The sequence below is a fragment of the Bos indicus genome, chromosome 4 (genome assembly GCF_029378745.1).
Source record: "Bos indicus isolate NIAB-ARS_2022 breed Sahiwal x Tharparkar chromosome 4, NIAB-ARS_B.indTharparkar_mat_pri_1.0, whole genome shotgun sequence".
Classification (NCBI taxonomy): Eukaryota; Metazoa; Chordata; class Mammalia; order Artiodactyla; family Bovidae; genus Bos; species Bos indicus.
This window is the reverse complement of record NC_091763.1, coordinates 59,919,238-59,947,140: the sequence shown is the minus strand read 5'-3', so window position 1 is coordinate 59,947,140 and position 27,903 is coordinate 59,919,238. Positions and strand designations below refer to the sequence as shown.

Genomic DNA, 27,903 nt, shown 5'->3' with positions numbered 1-27,903 from the left:
TAAGGATGGAGGTAAATACAGAAGGGGGATAGCGTTGGTTATCTATTGCTACCTGTAACAGTTAATGTGTCAACTTGGCTGGGCCAGAGTGCCCAGATATTTGGTTAGATGTTATTCTGGGTCTATCTGTGTGTGTTTCTGAATGAGATTAACATTTCAATGAGTGGACAGAGTAAAGTAGATTGCCCTCCCTAATATAGGTAGGCCTCATTCTCTGGTGGTTCAGATGGTAAAGAATCTGCCTGCAATGCAGGAGACCTGGGTTCGATCCTTTGGTTGGAAGATCCTCTAGAGAAGGGCATGGCAACCCACTCCGGTATTCTTCCCTGGAAAATCCAGGGGACAGAGGAGCCTGGTGGGCTACAGTCCATACGGTTGCAAAGTCAGACATGACTGAGCAACTAAGCACAGCACAGAAGAGTAAGGCAGAATTCACTCTTGGCCTGCCTTTGAATTGGGACATTGACTCTCCTTCCTTCAAACTCAAACCCAGACTAGAACTTATACAATCAGGTCTCCCAGTTCTTAGGCCTTCAGATTTGGACTAGAACTACACCTTGGGCTCTTCTGAGTCTGCAGTTCACCAGCTGCAGATCTGGGAAATTGTTTCTCTGGAAAACACATCCTAAAACACTTCCTAACAATCCACCCCAAAAGGAATTTAGCAAGAGCTCAGCTAAGAGATTGTCTCTGCTGCATTTGAAGCCTGGAGTGATGGGCTTGAGAATCAATTTCAAGGTGGCTTCTTCACTCCATGTCTGGTATCTCACTTTCCAGTTTTTCCATGTGACTTTGGTTTTTCCAGCATGATCTCAGGGTAATCACACACCTTACATGGCACCTGGTATTCTAAGGAAGCAAAAGCTCCAGAGAGGAAATGAAAGCTGTCAGGCCCATTACAGGCTGTTGGAATTAGCAGTCACTTTTACTGTACTCTTATCAATCAAAGCAGCCACACTCTTTTCCAGAAAAAGGTAGAGAAATAAACTCCACTTCTTGATAATGGAGTGGCAAGGTTATACTGTGGAGAATATAGGATGAGAGATATTTTGCAGCCATATTTAGAAAACGTAATCACTGCAGGGATGATGGGCCATGGAAAAGGGTTGGTTGGAATGTAAGCTGTTCCAATAACTATGCTAAAGAACAGAAGCTGGTGGTCAGAATGAAGAGCTTTAAGTTGGCAATTTTCAAAGCAGATGCAAGTACTGGAAATGACAAAGGTCTACCACTTACCATGGAAATGAGGTGGCTGAGAAGGAATGGAGGAAAAGTTCACTGGAGATGAGGTGGTCAAGCAACCAAAAAATCAGAGGGTGGTGAATAGGTTAAAAATGATAATTCAAACAGGCCATTCCTTGAAGAAAAGTTTCTCTAACACAGATGCATCTTGGTCAGTATCTCTACCCTCACCTTTCTCTATAGCTTTTTCCCTGACAGCTGTGTTTTAACCCACTCACCTCATCCACAGAAAAACAGTGTAATCTAAAAAAGAAGAAAGCATATACTTGAACACCAAATTAGTTGACAGAACTGTTCAATTTAGCTAGTAATAGAAAAATTCATCTGCACATCAATATTTCAACTCTCGATGCATAAGTCATTTTTTTTAAGATCAAAAGTATGCAGAAAAATTTCCTGCTTGATGTTTAGATCAATGCCATGTATTATTTATGATGAAATCTTTTTAAATGACTTACCAATCTCCCTGAAGTATAGGCATAAAGATACACAGCTTCCTTAGACTTAATATCCTTTCTAATTATCTGGGATAGAAAGGAGGAAATAGTTTGTGGTGGGGATAGCCTTCTACAACCAAAATCAATTAATAGGTGGCATAGCACATAACTGGTAAATTGTACTGTACACTGGAAACACAGAATGTTTCAAAGACTATAAGAAGATCAATATCCTTCCCTAAACATTCTCAAGGTATGAAGGACATAATTGTTAAAAAGGTTCTTTATTTTAAATAATAAGAAATTCTAAGTAGGCAAATTCAGAATATTCATCCAAACCTTTATTGAGTGAATATTACATTGTCAATGAAACAAAAGTGAAGATGAGCCCTGGCTATGAAGCAAGGGATGCTCTCTCTTGTCTGCTTTTACTTCTTACTTCATCACATTACCTTCCCCCATCCCATGTTAACACGTCTCTTTGATCCTTAAAAGCTGTACTTTCATTTATTCAATTAACACTAGAATTAAAAAAAAAAAAAAAGCATAGTCAAGTCGAACAGAAAGCCATAACATCATGATATAAAAAAAGGATAACCAAAAGCAACCATACTCCAATAAAAATTAATTAAAAAAACGTGTAAGTACTGCTACAGTGTTATAACACAAACCCTGTAGAAACAAAGAAAAATCCATTTTGATTGGTAAAAGGGATGATATTCCCACAAAGTTGAAATGTAATTTTAACTGGTTGAATTTAAAGAATAAAATAAACAGACAAAGTCAGCATGTTTGAGAAATGCTAAGAATTCGAGTATGGCTAGAACACAGGATGAACAGAATCACAGAGGATAATATACATGATGGAAACAAGTTGTGCTGTATTCTGTAGGTATTAAAGGGTGATTACCGATTTCTGAGCTAGGAAAGTTAAGTGGTACACAAGTGATACAGCTAGATGTATAGTTTAGGTAAAAAACTTAACAGTGGACTCCGGGAAGATCCAAAAGCAGGAGATCCAAAATACAGGTACTATTAGTTAAGAAGTTCCTATAATAATCCAAGTAAGAAATAAAGTTGGTCAAAACCCCCAAATAAAATTTAACAGTTAACTGAGTTAGGTTGGAACACTCTAAACTGAATATACAAGTCAAGAGTATCTTAGATACTTGTAATATAGTAGTTTAAAGAAATACAACTAGTTTAAATTATTCCTGCTGCCGCTGCTAAGTTGCTTCAGGTGTGTCTGAATCTGTGCGACCCCATAGATGGTAGCCACCAGGCTCCCCAGTCCCTGGGATTCTCCACAAGAACACTGGAATGAGTTGCCATTTCCTTCTTCAATGCATGAAAGTGAAAAGTGAAAGTGAAGTCGCTCAGTCGTGTCAGACTTATAGCGACCCCATGCACTGGAGCCCACCAGGCTCCTCTGTCCATGGGATTTTCCAGGCAAGAGTACTGGAGTGGGGTACCATTGCCTTCTCCGAAATTATTCCTGAGTAAACTATAAATAGAAAATAACTATAATGTACACTTTATAATGACTTAAAAGGGCTATTTACATTTAGAGTATGTATTTTAAATATTATCAAAATGGAACTTAATATATCAACTTTATTAATTATACGTACATAATTTATACAAAAATGTTAAGGATTCCCCCCCCCATGGTTATAAGGATACCTCTGATTAACTTTTTTATAATTAGCTAACACACATTCATATGCAAATAATCACCATCCACTTAGAAAAACAATTAAAATACTATCTGCTGTGTAGTCAACTATTTATTGAGCACGACCTATTTTTCAGCACCAAAACACGTTTATTACCTTACAGAAATCAAAAAAACCATCCTTCGTCTCTTTCTTAGTTACCTCCCTAAGGTCATTACCATGTGCACGTGCTCAGTGGCGTCCAGCTGTTTGCAACTCCATGGGCTGTAGCCTCTCAGGCTACTCTGCCCAAGGAATTTTTTAGGCAAGAATACTGGAGTGGGTTGCCATTTCTTACTTCAGGGGACCTTTCCAACCCAGGGATCAACCTGCATCTCCTGCATTGGCAGGCAGATTCTTTATCATTGCACCACTTGCAAAGCCATGGTCATCACCACCTATCTATAATTTCTTTTAATAAAATACATGTAAGTGGGAAGGTATAATAATAAGTATTATTCTATTCTGGAATTTTAAAATGAGACATGCACACGTTTAAAGGTTATACATTTTAAATAGATATAAACTGTTAATTCCTAAAAAATATTTAAAAAATTAACCTCATTTTAATTTTTGGTTTATAAAAATAACTTTAATTGCAGGGTGTCAATTCAAATAACTGTGTATTATGATGGTCAGCTACATATAAGATATATATTCTTTCAAGTTTAAAGTACCTCTCCTAAGAACTAGGCTAATGGTTGATTCCTTATTTTAGTTCAACTGGAATAAAACCTAACAAGAGTATTTTCTGGTAAAATACAAAAAATATTAGTCGCTTAGTCATGTCCGACTCTTTGTGACCCCACGGACTGCAGACCTCCAGGCTCCTCTGTTCATGGGATTCTCCAGGCAAGAATACTGGAGTGGGTTGCTATTCCCTTCTCCAGGGGATCTTCCCAACCCAGGGATCAAACCTGGCTCTCCTGCATTGCAGGTGGATTCTTTACTGCTCGAGGCATCAGAGAAGCTGTATAATACAAAAAATTATAGCCCAAAGGTCAAGCAACACAGAATTTAATACACATTGAGAAGAACCTAACAGGTAATAGTAGAAAATTCTAGCCAGCATCTACTTTTGTGTAAGATTATCATTGTTCTATTAAAAAGAAACAACTATGTAAGAGATCTAGTTCAGTGCCCTCCTTCTACAAATTAAGAGACTGGGACTCAATCTTAAGTAACTTGTCCAAGACACATCTCAATGGTAGAATCAGGACTGATTCTGGAACCTGACTTCTATTCTGGGCTCTTGCTTACCATGTCTGTGTTCTCTCATTTTATGACTGAATCATATTACTTATTCACTAAGTTTTTACTTTAAATTTGGAAAATTAACAAGCAATGAAATGTCATCTACCCAACAATTCTCGAGTTGTTTTAAAAAAATGAGCATAATAAGAATAGGATGCAGTTCATAACATTAGAGCACTTGCTTGGCTTAAGGTTAAGAACTTTACACAGGAAAAAGTTCACTTTACAGAGAATTTGGTTTGGCTAACAGAAACCTTACATGAAAGTCACAAACCTGGAAACCTCTTAATCTATATCATAGTAACTTCATATGTCGTGAAATGGTTTTCTATAATCTTGACATTTTCTTCAGATAGCCAGTTTTCCTGTTTTAGCTGCCTTATAAGAGCTTCCAAAGACTTCAATCTCCCTAGAGTTTGTTGTTCCTGTAACTCAAGGAGAGTTATCTTTGAATGTAGTTTAGACACTTTCTGCCAAAGATGTTCCTTATTTACATCTTGTCTGCAGTAAGAATGCTCAATCTGTAAAACTTCTGTCTCATAGTCTACATCCTTATATGAGTCTTCGATGTCTATATCTTCTTCCATTTCCACTGTTTCTTTGGGGGCAGGTATAAAAGAATTAATCGCAGGTTTGGAATTTTCTGTAGGTACAAAAATGGCAATAACGGATTCTTTATCTGTGTTTAATTCTTCAACTGTTTGAGTAACTGTGCTGAGTATGAATGGATTTTCCTGTGCTGACTTAATTTCCACAGAATTATTTGTAAAGTGTGGGTTAGCAAGATGATTAGTAGTTATTTCAATCACTTCTTGGGTTTCTAAAGGCTGCTGAATGCCCTCTGAACTTGCAGTTGTCAAAGTAATAGTTGTAGAACTTAGATTCTCAAATGATGTGTGAAAACCACCTATACCCATGTCTTGGTTAACTGATGTTTCCAATATAGATTCTGGTTTTCTGGTACCTTGTTTAACTAGACTAAGAGTTAATATGTTATTTTGCACACTTTCTGCTTTTGGATCTGGTGGTTTTACCAAGGCAGATGATTCAAGTAATTCTGCATGTTCAGGGAGGAGATCTGTATTAACTGGATGCTTCTTTGGCTCATTTGATGCAAAAGATTCTTCTGACTTGGCTTTTAGGCATACTTCTTTCTCACTTTTCAATTTTTTCTTCTGAGATTTTTTTTTGGAAGGATCTTTCTCCTATAAAATAACATTTTCAAATTCTAAAAAAGATGTCCTTACTAGGCTTTATCCTCTTATTAGTTAGTGCTATTTCCATACAACTTTGAGTAGTATACTGACCAAACAAATTTAATTCAGTTAAAAAATGTTTTCAGTATGTTAACAGCTCAAAATGTATGTGAAAGCATTTTTTAAAAAAATTATGCATAATCAATATATAAAGAAAAATCTCAGATCATTCACAAGACTAGTAAAAAAATCTTAGATCATTAATTTACATTAAAAACTTAACCTGATAATTTATGTATGTGTTATCTTTGGCTCCTCTTAAGCTATGCTTCAGAATGGTTTATTAAAAAATTATCACTTTCAGTAAAAGTACACATGAGTTTTCCTTTCTTAAGTATGTGTTTTCCCAACAGTTATTTTTCACTCTCCTCCCCCTTCCTGACTATCTGCCACCCTGCAATCTGCCACCATACTCAGCATTAGCCCCTTCTCCCCTACTCCCTGCCTCCAATACCTGATTGTCTTCAGGCAAAGCAAATATTGTTGGAATTGCAGTTTGTTTCAAATAGCGAATACCCCATCTGATGTCAAGAGAGTCAGGAGTAAAATGGTCACTACACAGGAACTGGTATTTACTTGGAACCCATGAATCTCGTTTCATATTCTTTAACCATTTTTCAAGTCTTTCTTTGTCATGTAGAGGAAACCTGAAATTAAAAAAGGAAAACTTTGCTATATTTTAACAATAATGCCAGACTCCAGGCCTGTATATACAGGTAACCCAAGGGCCACAAAGACAACTGTTCCTACCATACAACAGCATCTTCATGACAACAACTGCCATATCACCTCTGCAGCAAAGAAAGCTAAGGTATGAGGTGTGCAGCCAAAGCTTTTGTCTGAGAAGTATAACTCAGGGTCCTTCAAGTAAAATATTTATGTTACTACAAAGGATAAAATCTATTCATATTTTCTATGGATTATGTCTCTTTTTCATTCTGTTGTATAGTCTGTAGAACTAGTAAAGAGTTTTGTTAACTAAAAAGTTCTATTCAAATATTCTTCATAGTAATATAACAAATCAAACCATTTCCTGTCTATAAGCAGCATTAAACCTAAGGCTTTTATATTAATATTTTTAAAATAAGGAGATGTTAATTCAAAAAATGGTTTAGCTAACATAAAAGGAATACTATATCTTATAAAACTACTAATATTCCATTCTCTTTACTGGAATCAGCCTCAATTCCAACCATCTATAATGTAGTCCAACATTTCTAGTCTTCTTTAGCTAGTGGTTTGGGAACTCTAAAATTCAAGTATTCAAGTTCTGAAAGAGAACTAAACATGTTAAGAGGGCAGACTCATATTTTATAATAGGAAACACATCGAAAAGACAAAGAAAGGCAAGAGAGTTCTTTATATATGTTGTTCCTGTACCAAATAGCCTGGATATTCAGAGTTGGCTCTAACACACTACATGTTTTAGGGTAAAATTTGGACTTGCTGCAGAATTTGACAGAAAACTTTATTCTACCAGTGTAAACAGGTTTGTATTAAACAACAGTGATTTATACTTCTTTTGAAGATTTTATAGGAACACAGTCCAAGACACATATAATAATCTATTTTTAAAAAGGAGTAACACAAAAGGTTCTCATACAAGAAGCAGCTGTTATACATTTCTCTCAATCACAACCATTTATGCTTTGTAGTAATAAGATCTTATAAAAAAATAAATATTGATAATGTAGTAAGATGCTAGATGAAAAGAATCTGGGTGCTTTGTAGGAAATAATTTTTAACCCTGATATCGTTCCACAGAAAAATCATATTATCTGCTTTTGGAAGTTTTTTTTACCATTAATACAATATTCATACACAGTTTGAAAAGTTTTTAACCTTACATATATCAGTAACTTATATTATAAATATGATAAACGTAATGAGAAAAGGCATTTAGTGGCAAAAAGAATTTTACTTTCAGAGGACTTAGAATAATCACTGGTATAAACTGAGCACTATATTCATTGAATTTCCTAATTAATATAAATTTATTTTGCAGCACGTGACAGTGTTAGCAAGAAAATTCTTCAAGTTGGATGCTATTAGGGGACTGAACACATGAAATTTTAAAAAGTCAATAAAAAGTTCCATTTCCAGCAAATTCATATTTTGAGGAATAAAAATCTATAATTGACTTTCTCTGGCCTTATTATTTTTCTCTCCTTAAAAATAGTAACTATGCAGTCTACAAGACTAAAGAAGTCCTAGTCTGAGGTTATGAGCCCCCCAAACCCAAGGCCAAATAAATATGGGAAACATGGTATTAAGTTCAACATGATTCTTTGCTACAAACCTCCTCAGAGCCAGTGACATTCATATACCAGAGTATGTTTATCCCCGTAAAATATCTCTGCAACCTGTGGAAGGGCTTCAAGGAAGATAACTGTAGAAATATGGCACATAGTGCAAATCATTTGGAGTTATCAGTTTTTTGTTTTTTTCCATTAGGTAAGATAATGGAAAGCAGCTGAGTCATTACTGAACAATGAGCTTTAGGTCTAAAGTCAAAAAAGCTTCACAAAATAGCTAGTGAAACTTCAAATTAACTTAAAGACACTCACATTAGAGCTAAATTATTTAGAATTCCACGGACAGACGAGCCTGGTGGGCTACAGTCCACGGGTCACAAAGAGTTGGACACGACTGAGCAACAAACACTTTCACATAAGAAATAAAGGAAATTATAGAATAGTCTAAACACGTTGATTTTTCACAAACACGAAGCATGTTATGAATGCCAAGTGCTATTTTATGTTTTTAGACGTTACGTGTGAATTCTGTACTATTAACGTGTCCACTTTACAGATGGAAGGTCTTGGGTAGCAGGGTTAAATAATTTACAGGTCGTTCAGCTACAAAGTGATGGAGCCAGGATTTGAACCTAAATCTGGCTTTGGAGCCGGGTATCTTACTAATAAGTAGTACACAATACTTCTTCCCTATTGTTCCAAGTAAAAATGAGTACTTTTGGGGTTCCTCAAAAAAATATTTCGTGGCTATAGTTATTTGGAATACATACAGTAATTTGGAATAAAATGGAATATTCCCTACTTTTCCAGAGTTCGCTTTCTGCCACTTCACTTTTAGGAAAGTTTGGTCTAACAGGTATTAGGGCCCAAACAAAATTTTCGCTTTTACAAAATAAAAGCAATTGCTTCCTCGCTTAGAAAAGGCTTCCTAGGAACGCTCTACGTTGGGAGAGCGGGGAAAACCTGTTAGCCCTTACTTACCTGCTCCCTGTACCAATGAAGAATTATCTAGAGCCCTGAGCAGGTGACAGATTATAATTCCGCCTCTGCCACAAAACTTTCAAGGTATGTTACCTTATCTTTTCTGAAAAGCCTGTTTTCTCAGGAGAAAATGGAATAACATCTACGCGACCTAACTCACAGGAGGTGTAAGATAAACTTGGAGGGCACCTTCCCATTCGGCACGTTTGATGCACCTGAAGTGATTCAGTTCAGTTCAGTCGCTCAGTCGTGTCCGACTCTTGGCGACCCCATGAATTGCAGCACGCCAGGCCTCCCTGTCCATTACCAACTCCCGGAGTTCACTCAAACTCACGTCCATTAGCGTTGTTCAATGAAACGAGGTCAGGGGAGGTGGGGAAACGCTCTGAAAACCAGAAGTGTCGCTCAAATTTTACCGCTTAAAATGCCCTATTAACACCCCCAACAGACCCCTCCCTATGCCTCGCCACACGCCCAGCGTCCTCCCTAGAAATGTCAGAACATTTCCAGGTAGACTCAACTCGCGCCTTCGCGCCCTCCTCCTGCGCAGAAATCAAACACTCCCGGAGAACCCAGGACAAATTTACAGAGCAGACAGGAGACGCCAAACCCTAACCCCAAACGCCACAGGACAGCGACCCAAAGGCAAGCTGAAGCTTCCGCGTTAGGGGCAACTTACGGGTAAAAACTAAGCTTCCGCTCTTTATTATTTCGTCCCCGGCGGTTCTTACAGCAAATCGCTGCGCAATAGCGGGGCATCCCTGCAGCGCTGCCACACAAGACCCAAGCCGCCAAGGGGCACAGGCGGGACTTCCTCACCGAGGCGGGGCTGGAGATCCTTGCTGCCCGAGGTATCGCGCCTGCGCCAGGCGGGGTGGAGTGGAAAGACTCGGCCACGCTGAACTCACTTCCGTTTCCGCCGGCTTCTGTTCGGCCCTTTAGGGGGTTGGAGCCGGAAGTGACGCATGGGCTGATCAGCAACAACAGTTTTCCACGTGCGCGTAGGGCGCCAGGGTCAGGTGGGGAGGCGGGAGCCAATAGAAAAGCGTTTCGTGTATGTCCTCCTGAGGTGCAGGCGCCCGCAGCTACCGGCCAGCCAGTGGGGAGCGGGCTGTGCGGGAAGGCGGTTGCGAGAGGCGTGTGAGGTCGGCGGACAGGAGGCAGTGGGCCCGTATCGGCTCACGGAAGCTGCTGAGGCCGGGGTGAAGGCCGAGCCGAGCGGCCGTGTGGAGTCGCTGGTTAGTGTCGCCGGTTAGGAGCAGCAGCAGCCGGAGGTTGTGGACGAGAGACGAGGCCGAGGTCTCGGGGAGGGGGGTTAGGCCTCGGTATCCGCTACGATCGCCGCTGGGGCTTCGGGCTGCCCGGTGTTCTTGAGGAAAATAGGGGAAAGGTGATGGCAGAAACACAGCGTAGTGCTGTTTGTCGTGGGGTTGTGCCGCGGGCTTTCTCGGGTGTGGGCAGCTCCTCTCAGGGCCGGACCCCGGGTGGGACCTCGAGCCCTTCAACCCAACGGCTGCATCTGGTCTGCTAGGGCGAGTATGGGTGAGGGCTGACGGTCTAGTCCAAGCAGTCACCGGTTCTGAGGAGAGACCCTCGGGACTGTCCGCCAGGTCCCTCTTAGGAATGAGGAGTCAGTATAAGGCAGTCAGTCTTCTAGGAAAGGATGGGATATTCACCTTGAAACTGTGAAATGAAGTTTATTAAACCAGGAAGGTACCTCTCTGCCAGTGTTAGACCCGCCCTTTGGCAACCGCCCTTTGGCACCGCAGTACACGCTCGGTTTGTGTTCGTTTAACCAGGAGTTTGTACTTGATTCTTGGTACCCGTGACTGTGACTAACTCTCTGGAAAGAAGTGATCTGTCTACTAATTACGTTTCAAACGGGCCACAGGAGAGGAAGGCAGGCAGTTTCCACAAACCAGAGTGTCTTTCGTCAGGCATGTTATGTCATCTTAGGTTTATAAGCACTCCTATATTCAAAAAACAGGATCAATTCTTTTTAAATCGCGAATCATTTAATCTGTAGTCTCGAGAATTCCAAGTTGTATTCTAGGTGGAAACTTCTTTGAGGTTAGAGAAATACTTTAATGACTCCTGAGAAGTTTGAAAGTAAATTTACCTTATCTGTAGTACAAACAATGAAAGTTCATTTTTTTTTTTTTTTTTGGCAGCCTTAGCAGAAATCCTAAATTTTGTTAATTACGAGTTTTTAACATAACATATATTCATGCTTTTGTATTAAATATTTGAGATCTTACAGTTTTTTTTTTTTTAAAGAGATTACGTTCTGTTGAGTTGTCAATATTATTGTGATACTGAGATTCTATAAGTGCAAGCCTTGGCTCCTTGAGATTCTATAAGTGCAAGCCTTGGCTCCTTTTGCCGAAATGAAAACTGAAAATTTCTTTGTTGCTGTTGAGTCATTAAGTTGTGTCTGACTCTTTTGCAACTCCGTGGACTGTCGCCTGCTAGGCTTCTCTCTGCCCATAGGATTTTCCAGGCAAGAATTGTGGTGTGGGTTGCCATTTCCTCTGGGGATCTTCCCGACCCAGGAATTGAACCTGCGTCTTCTGCTTGGCAGGCTGATTCTTTACCACTGAGCCATCTGGGAAGCCTGTTTCTTAAGGAGGGAAGGTTACTGCTAATTTAGACATATGGGGCTATTTACCATAGACATGTTTCCAGTTAAATTTTTTTAAACCCCTTTAGAATATACATCGGAGAAGGCAATGGCAACCCACTCCAGTACTCTTGCCTGGAAAATCCCATGGGCGGAGGAGCCTGGTAGGCTGGAGTCCATGGGCTCGCGAAGAGTTGGACACGACTGACCGACTTCACTTTCATGCATTGGAGAAGGAAATGGCAACCCACTCCAGTGTTCTTGCCTGGAGAATCCCAGGGACGGGGGAGCTTGGTGAGCTGCCATCTATAGGGTCGCAGAGTCGGACACGACTGAAATGACTTAGCAGCAGCAGCAGAAGCAGAGTATACATTCTTGAAGATTAGGATTCTTTCAAAAAGTATTTTGATTTTCCACCCTTTTTGCATTACTGCATTAGTGTACTTTAAATCCTAAAAGCTCACCCAGTTCCTTTTAAAAGAAAAATCTAAAGATTAATTCCATAATTTTTTTTCTTTTCTTTTTTAGGATATTAGAAATGGCTACTCCCCAATCAGTTTTCATCTTTGCAATCTGCATTTTAATGATAACTGAATTAATTTTGGCTTCCAAAAGTTACTATGATATCTTAGGTGTGCCAAAGTCGGCCTCGGAGCGCCAAGTCAAGAAGGCCTTTCACAAGTTGGCCATGAAATACCATCCTGATAAAAATAAGAGCCCTGATGCTGAAGCAAAATTCAGAGAGATTGCAGAAGGTATGTAAATGACTATTTCCAAGGTCTCAAAGGTATTAAGTAGTAAAGGAGAATGATAGGTAAGAAGTTTGTATGTATTTGAAGGTTTTGTGGGAGATGAGAGGTAAAGTGGGATGTATATGTAAATGTAATGAAAGTCTCAAGGCTGTTTTCTTATAACATTTTGATCCTGGATGTATGGAAGTATATACTTTTTTGGGCATTCAGATCTAAAAATGTTGAAAATGTATTATTTCATTCTTTTATTATTTATAACATCGCTTATTGTTTATGTTAGGAATTTTAGATACCTCAAATTTAAAGTTTTTATGAAGTATGGAGATTAAATATAAAACTATTGAGCATAAAAAAATTAAATAGATTTTAAATGTTTTTTTTTTCTTCCTCACTTGGTCTACATCTCAAAGCCACATTTGTCTTTAAAGGAAAAGTTTTAAACAAGTTTTGACTTAATACTAATTCCGAAACAGATTGCATCTCCTGAGCATTCAGTAGTTAATATTGGGTAGTGGTAACTGGGAGTTGGAGTTAAACATTTATTTCAGCTAGTAAGGAGGTGAAAAATCTGAATTCCTCTTAATTTGCTCATTAAATTCTTTAATGCAAGCAGTGATTTTTACACAAATAGTATGAAGAATAACTCTGAAATTGTTGCCCATATAATTATTTTTAGTAATGGTAGCATTTATTTAACATTTATTGTATAGATACTAGAGGCATAGCATACAGTGGGTAAGACAAAAAATCTCTGCCTTTTGTGACTTTTTACTCTTAGGCTTGTAAGCTTTCGTTTTATTTGTGCTGTGAAATCTTTTCATAAAATAGATAAATTTAAAAGGTTTGGATATATGTAATTTTGTTTCTCTTCAGTTACTAAAGTATTTTTATTTCTTTTCAGCATATGAAACTCTCTCAGATGCTAATAGGCGGAAAGAATATGATACACTTGGACATAATGCTTTTACTAATGGTAAAGGACAAAGAGCTAGTGGAAGTCCTTTTGAGCACTCATTTAACTTCAATTTTGATGACTTATTTAAGGACTTTGATTTTTTTGGTCAAAACCAAAATACTCGGTCCAAGAAGCATTTTGAAAATCACTTCCAGACACGCCAGGATGGTTCCAGTAGACAAAGGCACCATTTCCAGGAGTTTTCTTTTGGAGGTGGTTTGTTTGATGACATGTTTGAAGATATGGAGAAAATGTTTTCTTTTAGTGGTTTTGACACCACCAACAATGGACATACAGTACAGACTGAAAATAGATTCCATGGATCTAGCAAGCACTGTAGGACTGTCACTCAACGAAGAGGAAATATGGTTACTACATACACTGACTGTTCAGGACAGTAGTTGGTTCTTTTTCTGTTCTCATTAAACCCAATTAGGTGACTCCTCTTCAATATCTTTGATGCAGAAAGGATTTTTTTGTGAACTATTTTGACAAGTGCATGATTTCACTTAACTTAATATAGCTGTTAAATATATTTAAATTGTTTTTGACAATTCAACATCTAATTAGGAGACCAATAGCTAATTAATTTCCCTAATTAGACAAGGTTCTTTAAAAAAAAGATACTATAATTCTGCCTGGTCTTTTTTTCTCTACTTGTCCTTGGGCTTATTAACATGACCAATTTAAGGAAAGAATTGACTTTGCCTGATAAATATTTAAAGGTTAAACTTTAAAAGTTATTCTAGATTTAAATTATGTGAACATGAATGATTTTTTTTGAGTGAAACCTTTGCTAATTTAAAATTGCATGCTCTGTAGCATCTCTGACTTAGGTTGCAAAATGTATGTGAAACTGTATAATTCAGTTCAGCAAAGGATGGCAAGCAGTATCTTGTTTAATTTCCACTGAAAGCTTGAGAAAAGTATGGTTTAATATTTACCACAGAACCATGCAGAAGAATTGGAGTAAAGGAAATGATTGTGTTGCTCATAGTTTTTAAGACCAAAAGAAAGTTGAAAACTTAAATATTGTCAAGAGATTGTTACCTGTTTGATCCCTGGCTAATGATTTTGTAGTGTTAAAGTCATAGCTGTTTTACACATCTTTTCACATTTCTTAATTAGTTGTTGGCCCTCTAGGTCTTAGTGTGAATTTATGTATTTTTGTGTGTGTGTGGTTTTTCTTCTTTGCACTCATCTTTAGAGATTGACTAATACCTCATTCTGTTTATAAAAACAGCCAGTAATTTCTGTGCAACCTTATTATGTGCAATATTTTTAAATCCTAAGAAATGTGTGCTTTTGTTTTCAGATGGACTTATTTCTTTAGTTCTGCACTTGTTCCATGTTGTACTCCATATGAGTACTAATCCTATGGATACATATTAAAACTAGTAAATATCTCATACAGCTTTGTGAGTGAGAGAAATATAATATTTACAATATGATCTCTGTTTTCATTTTATTCTTAAAAGTCTATTCTGCAGTTCTGGAGGGTATATAAGCAATTGAGCTGCTAATACTGACCATAGACTATTCTAGAAGTTTGAAGATTTTGTTAATTATAATTTTGGTATATTTGCTTGCTAGGAGCGAGTATTCTTGCCACTGGTTCTTTCCTCTTCAGGCCTGGTTGGGAAAAAGCAGACTGCATGAACCTATATTTGTTAGTAATCATCTTTAATTTGAAATCTGTGAAGAAAATGAATGTATTATATTTATGTATCTTTATTAGTTCCTAAAAGTTATACATACTACTTTCATTTGATAATAAGAAAATCGCCTGCCTTGAATTTTGGTCTAAAAATTCTCTGTGGCCTATTAAACAGAAAAAGTAAGGCAAAAAAATAAGCAAAAAAAAATTTCAAATCACAAACATGAAGGATTATTTTATCTAGTTTTAAACATTCATTTGCTTGCCCCCCCCCGCCCCCCCTTTTTTAAACCTCCCATTTTGCTCCTTGGCATACTTTTTGCAAGGGAAAATGTACCATGAGTCATACACACTTAGGATACAAGCTAAATATAAAGAAAGATGCTTAGATAATCTAGGTATATGTGTGAGTAATTAGCTGTGTAAGCAACTAGAAATTAGACCAGTAATCAGTATAACAATTTCCTCCGTAATTTAGAATTTTTTTTCTTTATAGTTTGTATAGGTTGAATGTACAAAGAGAATGGTGAACTCCTGTAGTTATGCAATGACCAATATGATAGCTTAATCTGTACTCCCTATATAAGTCAACACAAAATCTGTCACCTTTTTTTCTTCTATATAAAATAGTAACATAACATGACTTTATGTTTTTCTGGAGCTAACTTGTGTAATTCTTCAAGTTTTGGGGATTGAGTATGTCTTGCATTGGGTACTGTAGTGCATGTGGTAAATTTGAAGTTCATTCGGTGCTGTAGATTGGTAGGCAGTTTTGTGCTCTAAATTTCAGATCCAATTCTGAGATCAGTTCCATGAAAATTTAGGTTGCCTAGTGGCTCAGAGGTTAAAGCATCTGCCTCCAATGTGGGAGACCCGGGTTCGACCCTGGGTCAGGAACATCCCCTGGAGAAGGAAATGGTAACCCACTCCAGTATTCTTGCCTGGAGAATCCCATGGACGGAGAGGCCTGGTAGGCTACAGTCCACGGGGTCGCAAAGAGTTGGACACGACTGGGCAACTTCACTTCACTTCACTTCACTTCAAGGTCAGTTAAGAATTTATGCATTCATGAAGTAGTTATTTTAATTTTTCTAAATAAAACCACACTAGGGGAAATGGTGCAGTGGCACCCTACTCCAGTACTCTTGCCTGGAAAATCCCATGGATGGAGGAGCCTAGTGGGCTGCAGTCCATGGGGTTGCGAAGAGTCGGACACAACTGAGCGACTTCACTTTCACTTTTCCCTTTCATGCATTGGAGAAGGAAATGGCAACCCACTCCAGTGTTCTTGCCTGGAGAATCCCAGGGACGGGGGAGCCTGGTGGGCTGCCGTCTATAGGGTCGCACAGAGTTGGACACGGCTGAAGCGACTTAGCAGCAGCAGCAGGGGAAAATGAGACCACTGTTGAACAGAATACAGAAATTTATATCAGGAATAGGTCTCTAAAATTTATATTGTTCATGTTAATGCTGGCACCTTCAGTTCCGTGTGACATACTGAATAAAGTCAGTCATGGTGGTTTCCCGCCTAGTTCCAATGACAGAATACGATGAAGCCATGGTTCAGTTGCTCAGTCGTGTCCGACTCGGCGACACCATGACTGCAGCATGCCAGGCTTCTGTGTCCATCACCAACTCCCAGAGCTTGCTCAAACTCACGTCCCTCGAGTTGTTGATGCCATCCAACTGTCTCATCCTCTGTCGTCCCTTTCTTCTGCCTTCAATCTTTCCCAGCATCAGGGTCTTTTCAAATGAGTCAGTTCTTTGCATCAGGTGGCCAAAGTACTGGAGTTTCAGCATCCGTCCTTCCAATGAATATTAAGGACTGATTTAATTTAGGATGGACTGGTTGGATCTCCTTGTGGTCCAAGGGACTCTCAAAGAGTCTTTTCCAACACCACAGTTCAAAATTATCAATTCTTCTCTGCTCAGCTTTCTTTATAGTCCAACTCTCACATCCATACATGACTACTGGAAAAACCAAGCTTTAACTAGACGGACCTTTATTGGCAAAATAATGTCTCTGCTTTTCAATATGCTGTCTATGTTGGTTATAGCTTTTCTTCCAAAGAGTGTCTTTTAATTTCAAGGCTGCAGTCACCATCTGCAGTGATTTTAGAGCTCCCCAAAATAGTCTCTTGTTTCCATTGTTTCCCCATGTATTTGCATGAAGTGATGGGACCAGATGCCATGAACTTAGTTTTCTGAATGTTGAGTTGTAAGCCAACTTTTTCACTCTCTTTCATTTTCATCTTGAGTTCTTTGCTTTCTGCTGTAAGAGTGGTGTATCTGCATATCTGAGGTTATGATATTTCTCCCAGCAATCTTTATTCCAGCTTGTGTTTCATCCAGCCTGGCATTTCGCATGATGTACTCTATAAATAAGGTAAATAAGCAGGTAACAATATACAGCCTTTCCCGATTTGGAACCAGTCTGTTGTTCCATGTCCAGTTCTAACTGTTACTTCTTGACCTGCATACAGATTTCTCAGGAGGCATGTAAGGTGGTCTGGCTTTCCCATCTCATTCAGAATTTTCCACAGTTTATTGTGATCCACACAGTCAAAGGCTTTGGCATAGTCAATAAAGCAGAAGTAAGTATTTTCTGGAACTCGCTTGCTTTTTCAATGATCCAACTGATGTTGACAATTTGATCTCTGGTTCCTCTGCCTTTTCTAAATCCAGCTTGAATATCGAAGTTCACGGTTCACGTACTGTTGAATCCTGGCTTGGAGAATTTTGAGCATTAGTTTGCTAGCGTGTGAGATGAGTGCATAGTTAAGATGTTGGAGTGCAGTAGTTTGAGCATTCTTTGGCATTGCCTTTGTTGGGATGAAAACTGACCTTTTCCCGTCCTGTGGCCACTGCTGAGTTTTCCAAATTTGCTGGCGTATTGAGTGCAGCACTTTCACAGCATCATCTTTTAGGATTTGAAATAGCACAATTGGAATTCTATCACCTCCACTAGCTTTGTTCATAGTGATGCTTCCTAAGGCCCACTTGACTTTGCATTTCAGGATGTCTGGTTCTAGGTGAGTGATCACACCATCGTGGTTATCTGGGTCATGAAGATCTTTTTTGTACAGTTCTTCTGTGTATTCTTGCCACCTCTTCTTAATATCTTCTGCTTCTGTTAGGTCCATACTGTTTCTGTCCTTTATTGAGCCCATCTTTGCATGAAATGTTCCCTTGGTATCTCTAATTTTCTTGAAGAGATCTCTAGCCTTTCTCAATTTATTGTTTTCCTCTATTTCTTTGCATTGATCACTGAGGAAGGCTTTTGTATCTCTCCTTGCTCTTCTTTGGAACTCTGCTCAAATGGGTATATCTTTTCATTTTCTCCTTTGCCTTTAGTTTCCCTTCTTTTCTCAGCTATTTATAAGGACTCCTCAGAGAACCATTTTGCCTTATGCATTTTTTTTCTTGAGGATGGTCACTGCCTCCTGTACAATGTCACAAACCTCAGTCCATAGTTCTTCAGGCACTCTCTCTATCAGATCTAATCTAAACGAAGCCATGAACATGCTTATAACATAAAATAACATCCAGGAGTTTTGAGGCATGATATAAAAGGGTATAAAGCAAAGAGCTTGAATTGAGAGGTAAATCTGAGAACCATAGTTAAGATGTTGGAGAAGCTTTTAAGTCTCAGATTTTTAGTGAAGAAATGGGCCAGAGCTCAATTATGTTAATTCATTGAAGAACTTCATTGGGAACTCTTGCCCTTTTGCTTTCAGGTAAACTGTTGACAGCTTTTTCTTAAGGTCAGAGACTCAGTGTAACTCTTCAAAGAAAAAGATTATTTCTGGGCAGGCTCCCCAATTGTGGGCATTGAGATGACATGATAGATTGAGCAGAGGTGAATTTTCACTTGGTGGTGGAGAGGGTGGTGTTGAATAATAGTAACACTCCAGTCCCAGAGTAAATAAAACCATATTTTGACATGTAGGGAGCAATAATTTCTGCATCCTGATTACATACTTACCTGCAGTTGCTTGCAGGTTGAAATACCCTGACAACTTACAAGAAACCATAGCTCCTATTGAAAAAGGAGCTGTAATGCAGGCATACGTTACTGTTGAAGAAACTGTTTTTCTCATCTATGCAAATTGAATTCCTTCATAAACACATACATATGCTCAAGGAATTCAGACATTTAAGGAAAACCAACAGTAGGGAATAGAAGCCTGGACATCAAACCCCGTATTTACTGGTTGACTATGTAGGCCTCATTGAGAAGGTGAATATACAGACTTGAGTTATATGTATGAAAGATGGAAATGTGTAACAAGTCCTAGGAAAAGTGAAGAAGCCGATATAGCTGGAGGTCACTGATAAGGCGGAGTAGTTGGAGATGAGTCTATAAAGATAGTGAGGTAGGTGGGCAGGACAGATCCTGTAGGGCTTTGTCAGCTTTTGTAAAGATTTGACAATGGAATGTGATAGCTGAGTTTTGAGCAAATAGATGACTCACTTTCATAGACTTTAGAAGGATCATACAGGCTGCTGTGTTGCTAGTAGACTGTAGAGGGGCAGTGGTGGGCTAGAGAGATCAGTTAGACTACCTTCATATTCCCGGATGAAAGATTAATGCAGCTCACACTGCACCAGTGGGAATGGTTGCCAGTAGTTGCCAGGATTATTTGCTTAACAATTGGATGTAGGCGTGAAAGAGGATAAAAAGATTATTCCAAGCTTAGTGTTTAGAGAACCAGAAGGACAGTTGTTGTTAACTTAAGATGGGGAAAGCTGCAAGAAGACATTTAAGGGGAAAGATGGGAAGTTCAGTTGGACATACAGTTTTGAAATAATGTATACACAGGGTTAGAGATAGGCCTGGAATTTGGAGAGAGATGAGCTGAAGATGTGTATTTCTGAATTGTCAAAATATAGGGAATATTTTAAACCACGAGTCTAAATCACCAAGGGAATATTTATAGATATAAAAAGAAACAATCCAAGAACTAAGCCCTCAAGTGCTCTAAAATTAAAGGCAAAAGAGCCCCTCCCCTCCCCCCAAAAGAAACATGAGGAGAAAATGAGGAATACACAACGATATCTCAGAAGAGGCAGCCAGTGTGTTAGGAGTTTTGTGTCTTGGGAGAAAGTGAAAAAAAGTTTATCAAGAAGTAGAAAGTGGGGCTTCCCTAGTAGCTCAGAGGTGAAGAATCTGTCTGCCAATGCAGGAGACACAGGTTTGATCCCTGATCTAGGAAGATCCTGCATGCCACAGAGCAACAAAGCCCATGTGCCACACCTATTGAGCCTGTGCTCTAGAGCCTGAGAGTCACATGCCAGTTTCAGTAGTTGCAGTGCCCAGGCTCTAGGGCACACAGTCTCAGTAGTTGTGGCTTGAGGGCCCTAAAGCTCATGGGCTCCAGGAGTTGTGGCACTCGGGCTTAGTTGTTCCATATCGAATCCATGTCCCCTGCATGGGCAAGTGGATTCTTAACCACTGGACTACCAGGGAAGCCCCACCATTAGAGATTTTTAAAGAAGACTGGGCTTTTCTCTTTGTACCCTGAACTGACAGCTGAATTTTTCAGTTAGGAATCAACCTCATCTTAAATGTTACAGAATCTTGGCATTGGTAGGTTTAATGTTTGTGGTTTCAACTATTTGGGACAGACTCCAAATTTCTATAATATAAGAATTTGTGATTTTTTGAGGTATAAAATGGAATTCCATGCCATATTAGTGTATTACTAGGTAGTAAGTAGACCTAGCCACCTATCCAATATCTACAAATCAAAGTATCTTTGAGTACCTCGTATTTATCATTGTGTAGGCATTTAAAGAAGGAAATCATATGCTAATGGTGTTGACTAAATTAGAGATATAAGTCTCTTTCTTCAAAGTTGAGGCTATTGTATTCTTTTTCATGTGAAGATTGGTTGCTACCATGATCCATTTACCGGATCAAATCTTTTGCTTTGATCCACTGCTTTCTATTCTGCCCCATCCTGCCACTGTCAAACCTCAATTTCCCTCATTTATTTGAATACCTGTTTTGAATTTTAACTACTGGCCTGGAGGGAGTCAAATCTACACCTGTTTTCAAATCTACATTGTTTTCACCTTCCCTCCACCAATCTATGCTGCTGACATCTCAAAGATGCTTCATGGTAGTCTTTTTTGGGTTATGACACATTATATAATTATCACTCACTAAATTAGCAGCTTAAAATAAAAAACTTTCCACTATTTAATTTTTTAAGCTTAATTTATTATTATTCAAATATAATTTCAAGTAATAATGATCACTTGAAAAATTACATGAGTGATTACACATATTAGGGAAAAGTCATTAAAATCATTCGCTGGTATTTTACAGTTTATTTTTAGTGACAATGAAATGTATTAACATGTTGGTATTATTAAAAGAGCAATAACATTTTCTTGTTTTAAATGAATTTTACTATTTTCTACATTATGTTTCATAATTAGAAATGGAATGAGTTGATGTTTTCTAATGCATAATTATTTGGTTATTTGTATTCATTCTTATCATTTAGATAATACTGATTCTCATTCCCTGACACACATCAGGAATATAGACCCACATACATTAGAGATGTAAGATACAGAGAAAAACATTTTCTTTCCTTTTCAGAGAGCGTTTTTGTTCCTTCACTCCGTTTCCTTCCCTGTTGTAGGTAGAGGTGCTATGTTAGTTGGAATAGGCTAATCTACTCTGTAATAATGTATCAGTCACATTCATATTCTTAAATATTGGAATAATATCAAAATAAATATGCCTAATGACTGTATTACTTAATGCTATATTTAAAAAAAAGAATAGCTGTAAACTGTGTTATTTGTGTGTTCAATGAAAATAAGTATGGGAAACACTAGTTTTCTTTATTCCCCTGAAGTGAAAGTGAAGTCGCTCAGCCATGTCCGACTCTTTGCGCCCTGTGGACTGGAGGAGGACTTTGCGCCCTGGAGGAGCCCACCAGGCTCCTCCATCCATGGGATTCTCCAGGCAAGAATACTGGAGTGGGTTGCCATTTCCTTCTCCCGGGGATCTTCCCGACCCAGGGATCGAACCCAGGTCTCCCGCATTGCAGGCAGACCCTTTAACCTCTGAGCCACCAGGGAATCCCGTATTCCCCTAAGACTTCTCAATTATTTTTTTACATGCATAGCTCCGAGAAGCAAATATAGTTTGAGGCAGTTCTAAAATCTATGATCAAAAAACTCTTTTTCTAGGAGCATCTCTCTGGACCAATTAAGTAAAAGAATTCCATGTAACACTCTGGAAACTCTGGACTACCAATACCTTTAAATCTAATTAAAGAACACACTTTTGTGGAAAAGACAAACTTTAAAACACTTTAAAAGTTTTCCATAAATAAGTGTTAGGATTAATGTCCCTTATAGCACTACTATGGGCAGTAGAGAAAATTAATTAGAAGAGTGATTTGAAGAGACAGCCATGTCATTGAAAGTGTAAAGCACATGTGTATAGTATTACTTTGCTTTTCTTTGTTATAAACATTACAAAGCTCTGGATTAATGTTAGATTTTGGTCATCAAGATAGAATACATATGCTTAAGAGATACATTATACATAGTAATGCACCTTAAGGGATCCAAGCCTAAAAGTCCTCTTTTTCTTATTCTCAGAATGCCCACTGATGTCTCTGTGTTGGTTTGCCACATGGAAAATGACATAAAAAATATGCATATAATAAACTAGTATTGGAGAAATCAGAAAATTCACCTGGATGGAAAAAAAAAAAAAGCGCAAAGATAAATGCATCCATGCTCATTCATAGCTGGCAATTTTCCTTCTTCATTGAGAAAATGGAAGAATTCTGAAAAGAACTCTCCAAGTTTCCTATCATCTTCTATAGAGGCTGCTCCACTTCCTCTGCCTTTCTATGAGCCCACTACCATCAGTAAACTCCCTATGTTCCCTCCTAAAGCCAACCCCTCCACCATAGACTGGATCACATCTCTCAGAACATTCAAAAATATTCTTCAGAAATTCTTCCCTCTTGTTCCTGTTATCAGTTTTTTTGCTTTCCATTTAATAATTCCTACCAGGAAACAAACCTTTTGCTAGTTCTATGTTAAAAATTTTTTTTTCTCTTGACTCTACTTTTCCAACCAGTTGCTGTCTAATTTCTTTGCTCATCTTTGTAGTGAGACTTCTTCAAAGAGTTTCCATTCCCACCAGAACTCTCTACCAGAACTACTCTCATCAGGGTCGCTGATGAGCTCCACATTGCATATCAATGTCAAATAACAAATAAATTGGCCACTTTTCAGTCCTCATCTTTACACACAGTTCAACATTCTCCTCCTTAATATATATCTTGGCTGAGCTCCCAGAACACCAAACTCTTGGTTTTTCTTATTTCTCATTGATTGCTTCTTAGTTTTCTTTGCTGATTCTTTTTTCTCTTCTTTGTGTCTTTTCAGTCTTGGTTCTTCCCTCTTCTCTTTCTTCTTCTTCCTCTTTCTTTCCTTCCTTTTTCTTCTTCCCTTCCCCTTTCATATGTTACCTCTCTTCTCTTCCTCTTTTTGTGATTTTAAAGTCATCAGTATAACTGCCACTTACAAATTTCTGTCTCTAGGACAACTCTTTCTCCTAAACTCCGACTCATATATTCAACTATCTACAGCTCTCTTCAGAATATCTAAAATAGAATTCAAGATATTCCAACTCAAGTCTGCTTCATCTCAGCTGATTGTCAATCCATCCTGCCAGGTGCTCAGGTTGATTCTTGGTTTCTCTCTTGCTCTTGCAATCCCACCGCATAGCCAATTCTACTGGCCATACCTTCAGAATCTTTTCAGAATCTCACAACTTCTTATCACCCTAATATTAATAACACCATCAGCTCTCACATGGATTAGTGGGGTCAAAGTGTTGACTAAAAAAGATGTACAGCTTGTGAGTTGCAAGTTAAGTTCTAGTTGGGGCAAAATGAGGACTGCAGGCTGGGAAGCAGCATCTCAGATAGCTCTGAGAGAATGCTCCAAAGCAGCAGTGGGTGAAGGTGAATATATAAGGTTTTGGTGAAGAGGGAGTTCAATACCATGAAGCCCTCATTTTAAAAAGACTTTTTTGTTGTTTTTAGTCATGAGGATGAAATCCCTTCATAACCATGAAGGGATTTAGTGCTTCTCTAGATATGAGGAGATGGAAGGATTGAGATAATAAAATCTGTTCCTAAAAACATCCAACTACCCAAAGACTTTTCCCACTAGGGATCCAATCAGTCAATCCTAAAGGAAATCAGTCCTGAATATTCATTGGAAGGACTGATGCTGAGGCTGAAACTCCAATACTTTGGCCACCTGATGTGAAGAACTAACTCATTGGAAAAGCCCCTGATGCTGGGAAAGATTGAAGGTGGGAGGAGAAGGGGATGACAGAGGATGAGATGGTTGGAAGGCATCACTGACTCAATAGACATGAGTTTGACCAAGCTCCAAGAGTTGGTGATGGACAGGGAAGCCTGGTGTGCTGCAGTCCATGGGGTCGCAAAGAGTCAGACATGACTGAGCGACTGAACTGTCCCACTAGATTCCCTGGAGCACAGAGTGCCTCACTCCACCCTGAAATCCCTCAGGGATTGTTGAAGGTCAACAGCCATAGCAGCCCTGGGTTCAATCTTCATAGAGGCAGATGGCAAAGGCCTCTGTTGTTCAGTCATTAGCAATGCTCTTGGTAAGTGCCAATTTGTAGTTGAAAAAGGTATATTTTCATTCTTTTTTCCTTATAATGTGTCATCAAATCAGCAACTAAGATTATCCTTTTAAAAGGTAAGTCTGAATTTGACGTTTCTCTGCCTAAAGTTTTCTATGTACTCCATTGTCATTCACAGTAGAAGCTGGTTGTTGTTGTTTAGTGGCTCAGTCATGTCCTACTCTTTGTGACCCTATGGACTGTAGCCTGCCAGGGTCCTCTGTCCATGGAATTTCCCAGGCAAGAATACTGGAGAGGGTTGTCCTTGCCTTCTCCAACAGTAGAAGCTAAATCCTTTATAACTGGCCACAAGGTCGTGCACAATCAGCCCATCCTCCTCCTTAACTCACTAATTTTATCTTCTACTCCTTTTCCCCTTGTTCACTCTGTTCCTGCCAAGCTGGACTTCTTAATCTTTCAGGAACGTGCCAGGCACACTTCCTTCTTAGGGCTTTTGCACTAGCCCTTTCCTCTCTTTGGACCACTCTTTGACCATACGGCCGACCCTTTCACCTCCTTTCATTCTTGGCTCAAATGTCACCATTTCGTTAGAACCTCCTGGGTCATCCTATTTAATATTATGAAGTGTCCCTCCTCTACCTTCCCCATTCCTTTCATCTCTTTTTTTCATTTTTTTAAAATGCCCTCTTATTTGCTTACTTATCATGTTGTCATTTTTCTTCTTGATAGAATATAAGTTCCATGAGGATAGGAATCTTTGTTTTGTTCACTCATGTGTCTTGTGTACCTAGGTCTGTGGCGGGCATAGAGTGGATACTCAGTATTTACTGAATGAATGAATTAGACATCTCAATAAGATGGCATATCACAGCAATTTGATTTTTGGAAACATTGCAGTATCTTTCATTTATCTCTTAGAAAGGGGTTAATCTGAATAGGGACATTTTGATTATACCAGATAAATGACATCTATTCATAAAAACATTGAGAATCTAATGTAGTCATCCAGTGGATTTTTTTTTTTTACTAAATGATAACATCTCTTTTGCTATTAGTTTTTTCTCATTATTTTTCTTTCAGACATTATAGTGTTAGAAAGTAATATTCTGTTCAAATACCATAGTCTCAGCTGTCAGAGATAATATCTCATAAGAAATTATTTTTGAAAGGAGACAAAATTAGTTTATATATTGATACAGTGGATCTTTAGATACTCAGAAAACTAGGACATGGCTCCTCACTTATAAGAAGATCAAAGAGGAACTTTAAAAGAACTTTTACTAAGCTAAGAAGTTAAAATCAGCTGTTAACTCTTTTTATATAGACACTCATTACTGAATGGGAATATGTGAGCTTTTCTTTCAAAAACTTTGAAAATGATAAATCTTCCTTCTTGAAACCCCTTTGAGCTGTGTGCGCAGGGACATAAATGTGCAATTTAAGTTTTACTTTAAAGCTATAATAATGGTGTACTGAAAATATCTCCTACGTGGTAATTAGAAATAAACAAAAGAATTCTATCTTTTTCAGCGCTTCTGGAAAATTTTAAAATTGATCATAAAATAAGTCAAAGGAAATCTCAATGAATTCATGTTTGGAAAATGTATAGGATGTGCTTTCAGCTGAGACTGTTAACAGGAAAAATGATGTCAACCTCATGCTGCCAAGGGCTACATTATGGAAACAGAGAAAGGGCTTCCATGGAGGAAGTTTAGATAAACAGATCCAGAGTCATTTATCCCTGGATCCAGCTATGCCTAAAGCCAATACTTCCCCTGGGGTCTTCGTTATGTGAAAAAAACAACAAAAAAGTCTTTTTATATTAGTTAGACTGAGGTAGTTGAGGTCTAGCAGCTGTCACACAAATCCTTCATTGAGTGTCAGGAGCAGTGAGGAACCACATTGGGTAGTCCCAGAGAAGAAAGGGGAGGACAGGAAGACAAAGAAAGCATGTGTGTGTGTGTGTGTGTGTGTGTGTGTGTGTGTGTGTGTGAGAAAGTCGCTCAGTCATGTCCGACTCTTATGCTTAGATAAAAAGGTGAATGTGTGCTGGCCTCATGGAGAGAGGGATCCTCTGAGACTGGAAGGTAGCAAGTGTGGCAGATTAAAGACGGCAGAACTTCCCCTCCCACTTAGTTGTCCTGGAAGACTTCATGGAGACAGCACATGCAGGTCTGTGGTTTGATCTCCTTAATAATGTTATGAAGTCTCAGTCTCAATGGCATTATTGTAAGCCCCGTGACCAGTCCTGTAGTCAATGTAGACTGCTTCCCCAAAATTGTGCTGAGGCATGACAGGGTTAACCAGTTGCCCCAGTATGCCATCAAATATTTTCATTTTCACTGAGTTTCATGATGTAAAAAAGACGTTTGAAAGCACTAGAGAGGATTACATTGTGGGACTTCTCTCATAGTGTTTGTAGTAGATAGAGTAATGGTCTTCCCAAAATGTTCATGTTAATTCCCAGAACCTAAGAATATGCTCAGGTAGGTGACAAGGGAGCATTAAGGTTGAAGATTGAATTACAGTTGTTAATCATCTTACTTTTACCTAAGGACGTTTCCTGGATTATCGAGGAGGGCCTAACGTAATCACAAGGGTCTTTGAATGGGTCAGAGGGAAGCAGAAGAATAAGAATCTGAGACTATGGTGTTCTGAAAAAGATTTGTCATTGCTGGAGCAAAGGGTTACTCATCAAGGAATGAAGGCAGTTTCTACAAGGTTTGAAAAAGGCCAGAAAATGGATTCTCCCCTAGAGCCTCCAGACTGGAACACAGGCCTGCCAACTCCTTGCTTTTAGCCCAGTAAAGCCCATTTTGGACTTCTAACCTCTGGGACTATGAGATAATAGATTTGTATTTTAAACTACTAAATTTGTGGTAATTTGTTCCAGCTACAGTAGGAAAATAATACAGGGTCCTGTAGAGGACAGAGGCTCAGTGCTTGATGGAAAAATAAAGCAGCAGAAGGTGGATGATGAAGACAGATGTGACTGAGGGCCAGGCCTGCCCCATTTTGCTGTCGCCATCTGAGTCCTGGGATTCTCATACATTTCTCAGAGGATGGCAAGGTGCACCAATAATGGTATTTACCATCCCATCAGCAGGTAGGTAGG

At 38.7% G+C, this 27,903-nt stretch overlaps 2 protein-coding genes across 7 annotated transcripts; one reads left to right on the top strand and one right to left on the bottom strand.

Moving 5' to 3' along the window:
- Positions 1-1,998: 1,998 nt before the first annotated feature.
- THAP5 (THAP domain containing 5) lies at positions 1,999-10,045 on the bottom strand. 6 transcript variants are annotated; one of them, XR_011566250.1, is made up of 5 exons: positions 9,820-9,953; positions 6,359-6,551; positions 4,923-5,853; positions 4,312-4,364; positions 1,999-2,200 (listed from the first exon to the last, which is right to left on the bottom strand). XR_011566250.1 is itself a non-coding variant. In XM_070787833.1 (4 exons), exons 1-3 carry the CDS (start codon positions 9,897-9,899, stop codon positions 4,939-4,941), a joined length of 1,188 nt encoding a protein of 395 aa, XP_070643934.1. In that variant the 5' UTR covers positions 9,900-9,953; the 3' UTR covers positions 1,999-4,364; positions 4,923-4,938. The 6 variants fall into 6 exon arrangements, 4 of the variants coding, with proteins under 4 accessions (XP_070643934.1, XP_070643935.1, XP_070643936.1 ...); XR_002180535.2 differs by having other exon boundaries at positions 4,312-5,853; XM_070787833.1 differs by having other exon boundaries at positions 1,999-4,364.
- A 162-nt stretch (positions 10,046-10,207) lies between these two features.
- On the top strand, positions 10,208-15,784 carry DNAJB9 (DnaJ heat shock protein family (Hsp40) member B9). Its single transcript, XM_019958758.2, has 3 exons — positions 10,208-10,378; positions 12,289-12,515; positions 13,414-15,784. The coding sequence occupies exons 2-3, from the start codon at positions 12,299-12,301 to the stop codon at positions 13,866-13,868; spliced, it is 672 nt and encodes a 223-aa protein (XP_019814317.1). The 5' UTR covers positions 10,208-10,378; positions 12,289-12,298; the 3' UTR covers positions 13,869-15,784.
- Positions 15,785-27,903: the final 12,119 nt, after the last annotated feature.

Bases quoted from the DNA above. Each gene is read 5' to 3' on its own strand.
- DNAJB9 (XM_019958758.2), top strand. From the start codon at position 12,299: ATGGCTACTCCCCAATCAGTTTTCATCTTTGCAATCTGCATTTTAATG. The intron at 12,516-13,413 runs GTATGTAAATGA...ATTTCTTTTCAG, and splicing joins ATTCAGAGAGATTGCAGAAG to CATATGAAACTCTCTCAGAT.
- THAP5 (XM_019958757.2), bottom strand. From the start codon at position 9,899: ATGCCCCGCTATTGCGCAGCGATTTGCTGTAAGAACCGCCGGGGACGA. The intron at 6,552-9,819 runs GTAAGTTGCCCC...TTTTAATTTCAG, and splicing joins CGGAAGCTTAGTTTTTACCC to GTTTCCTCTACATGACAAAG. The intron at 5,854-6,358 runs GTATTGGAGGCA...GTTATTTTATAG, and splicing joins CTTTGCCTGAAGACAATCAG to GAGAAAGATCCTTCCAAAAA.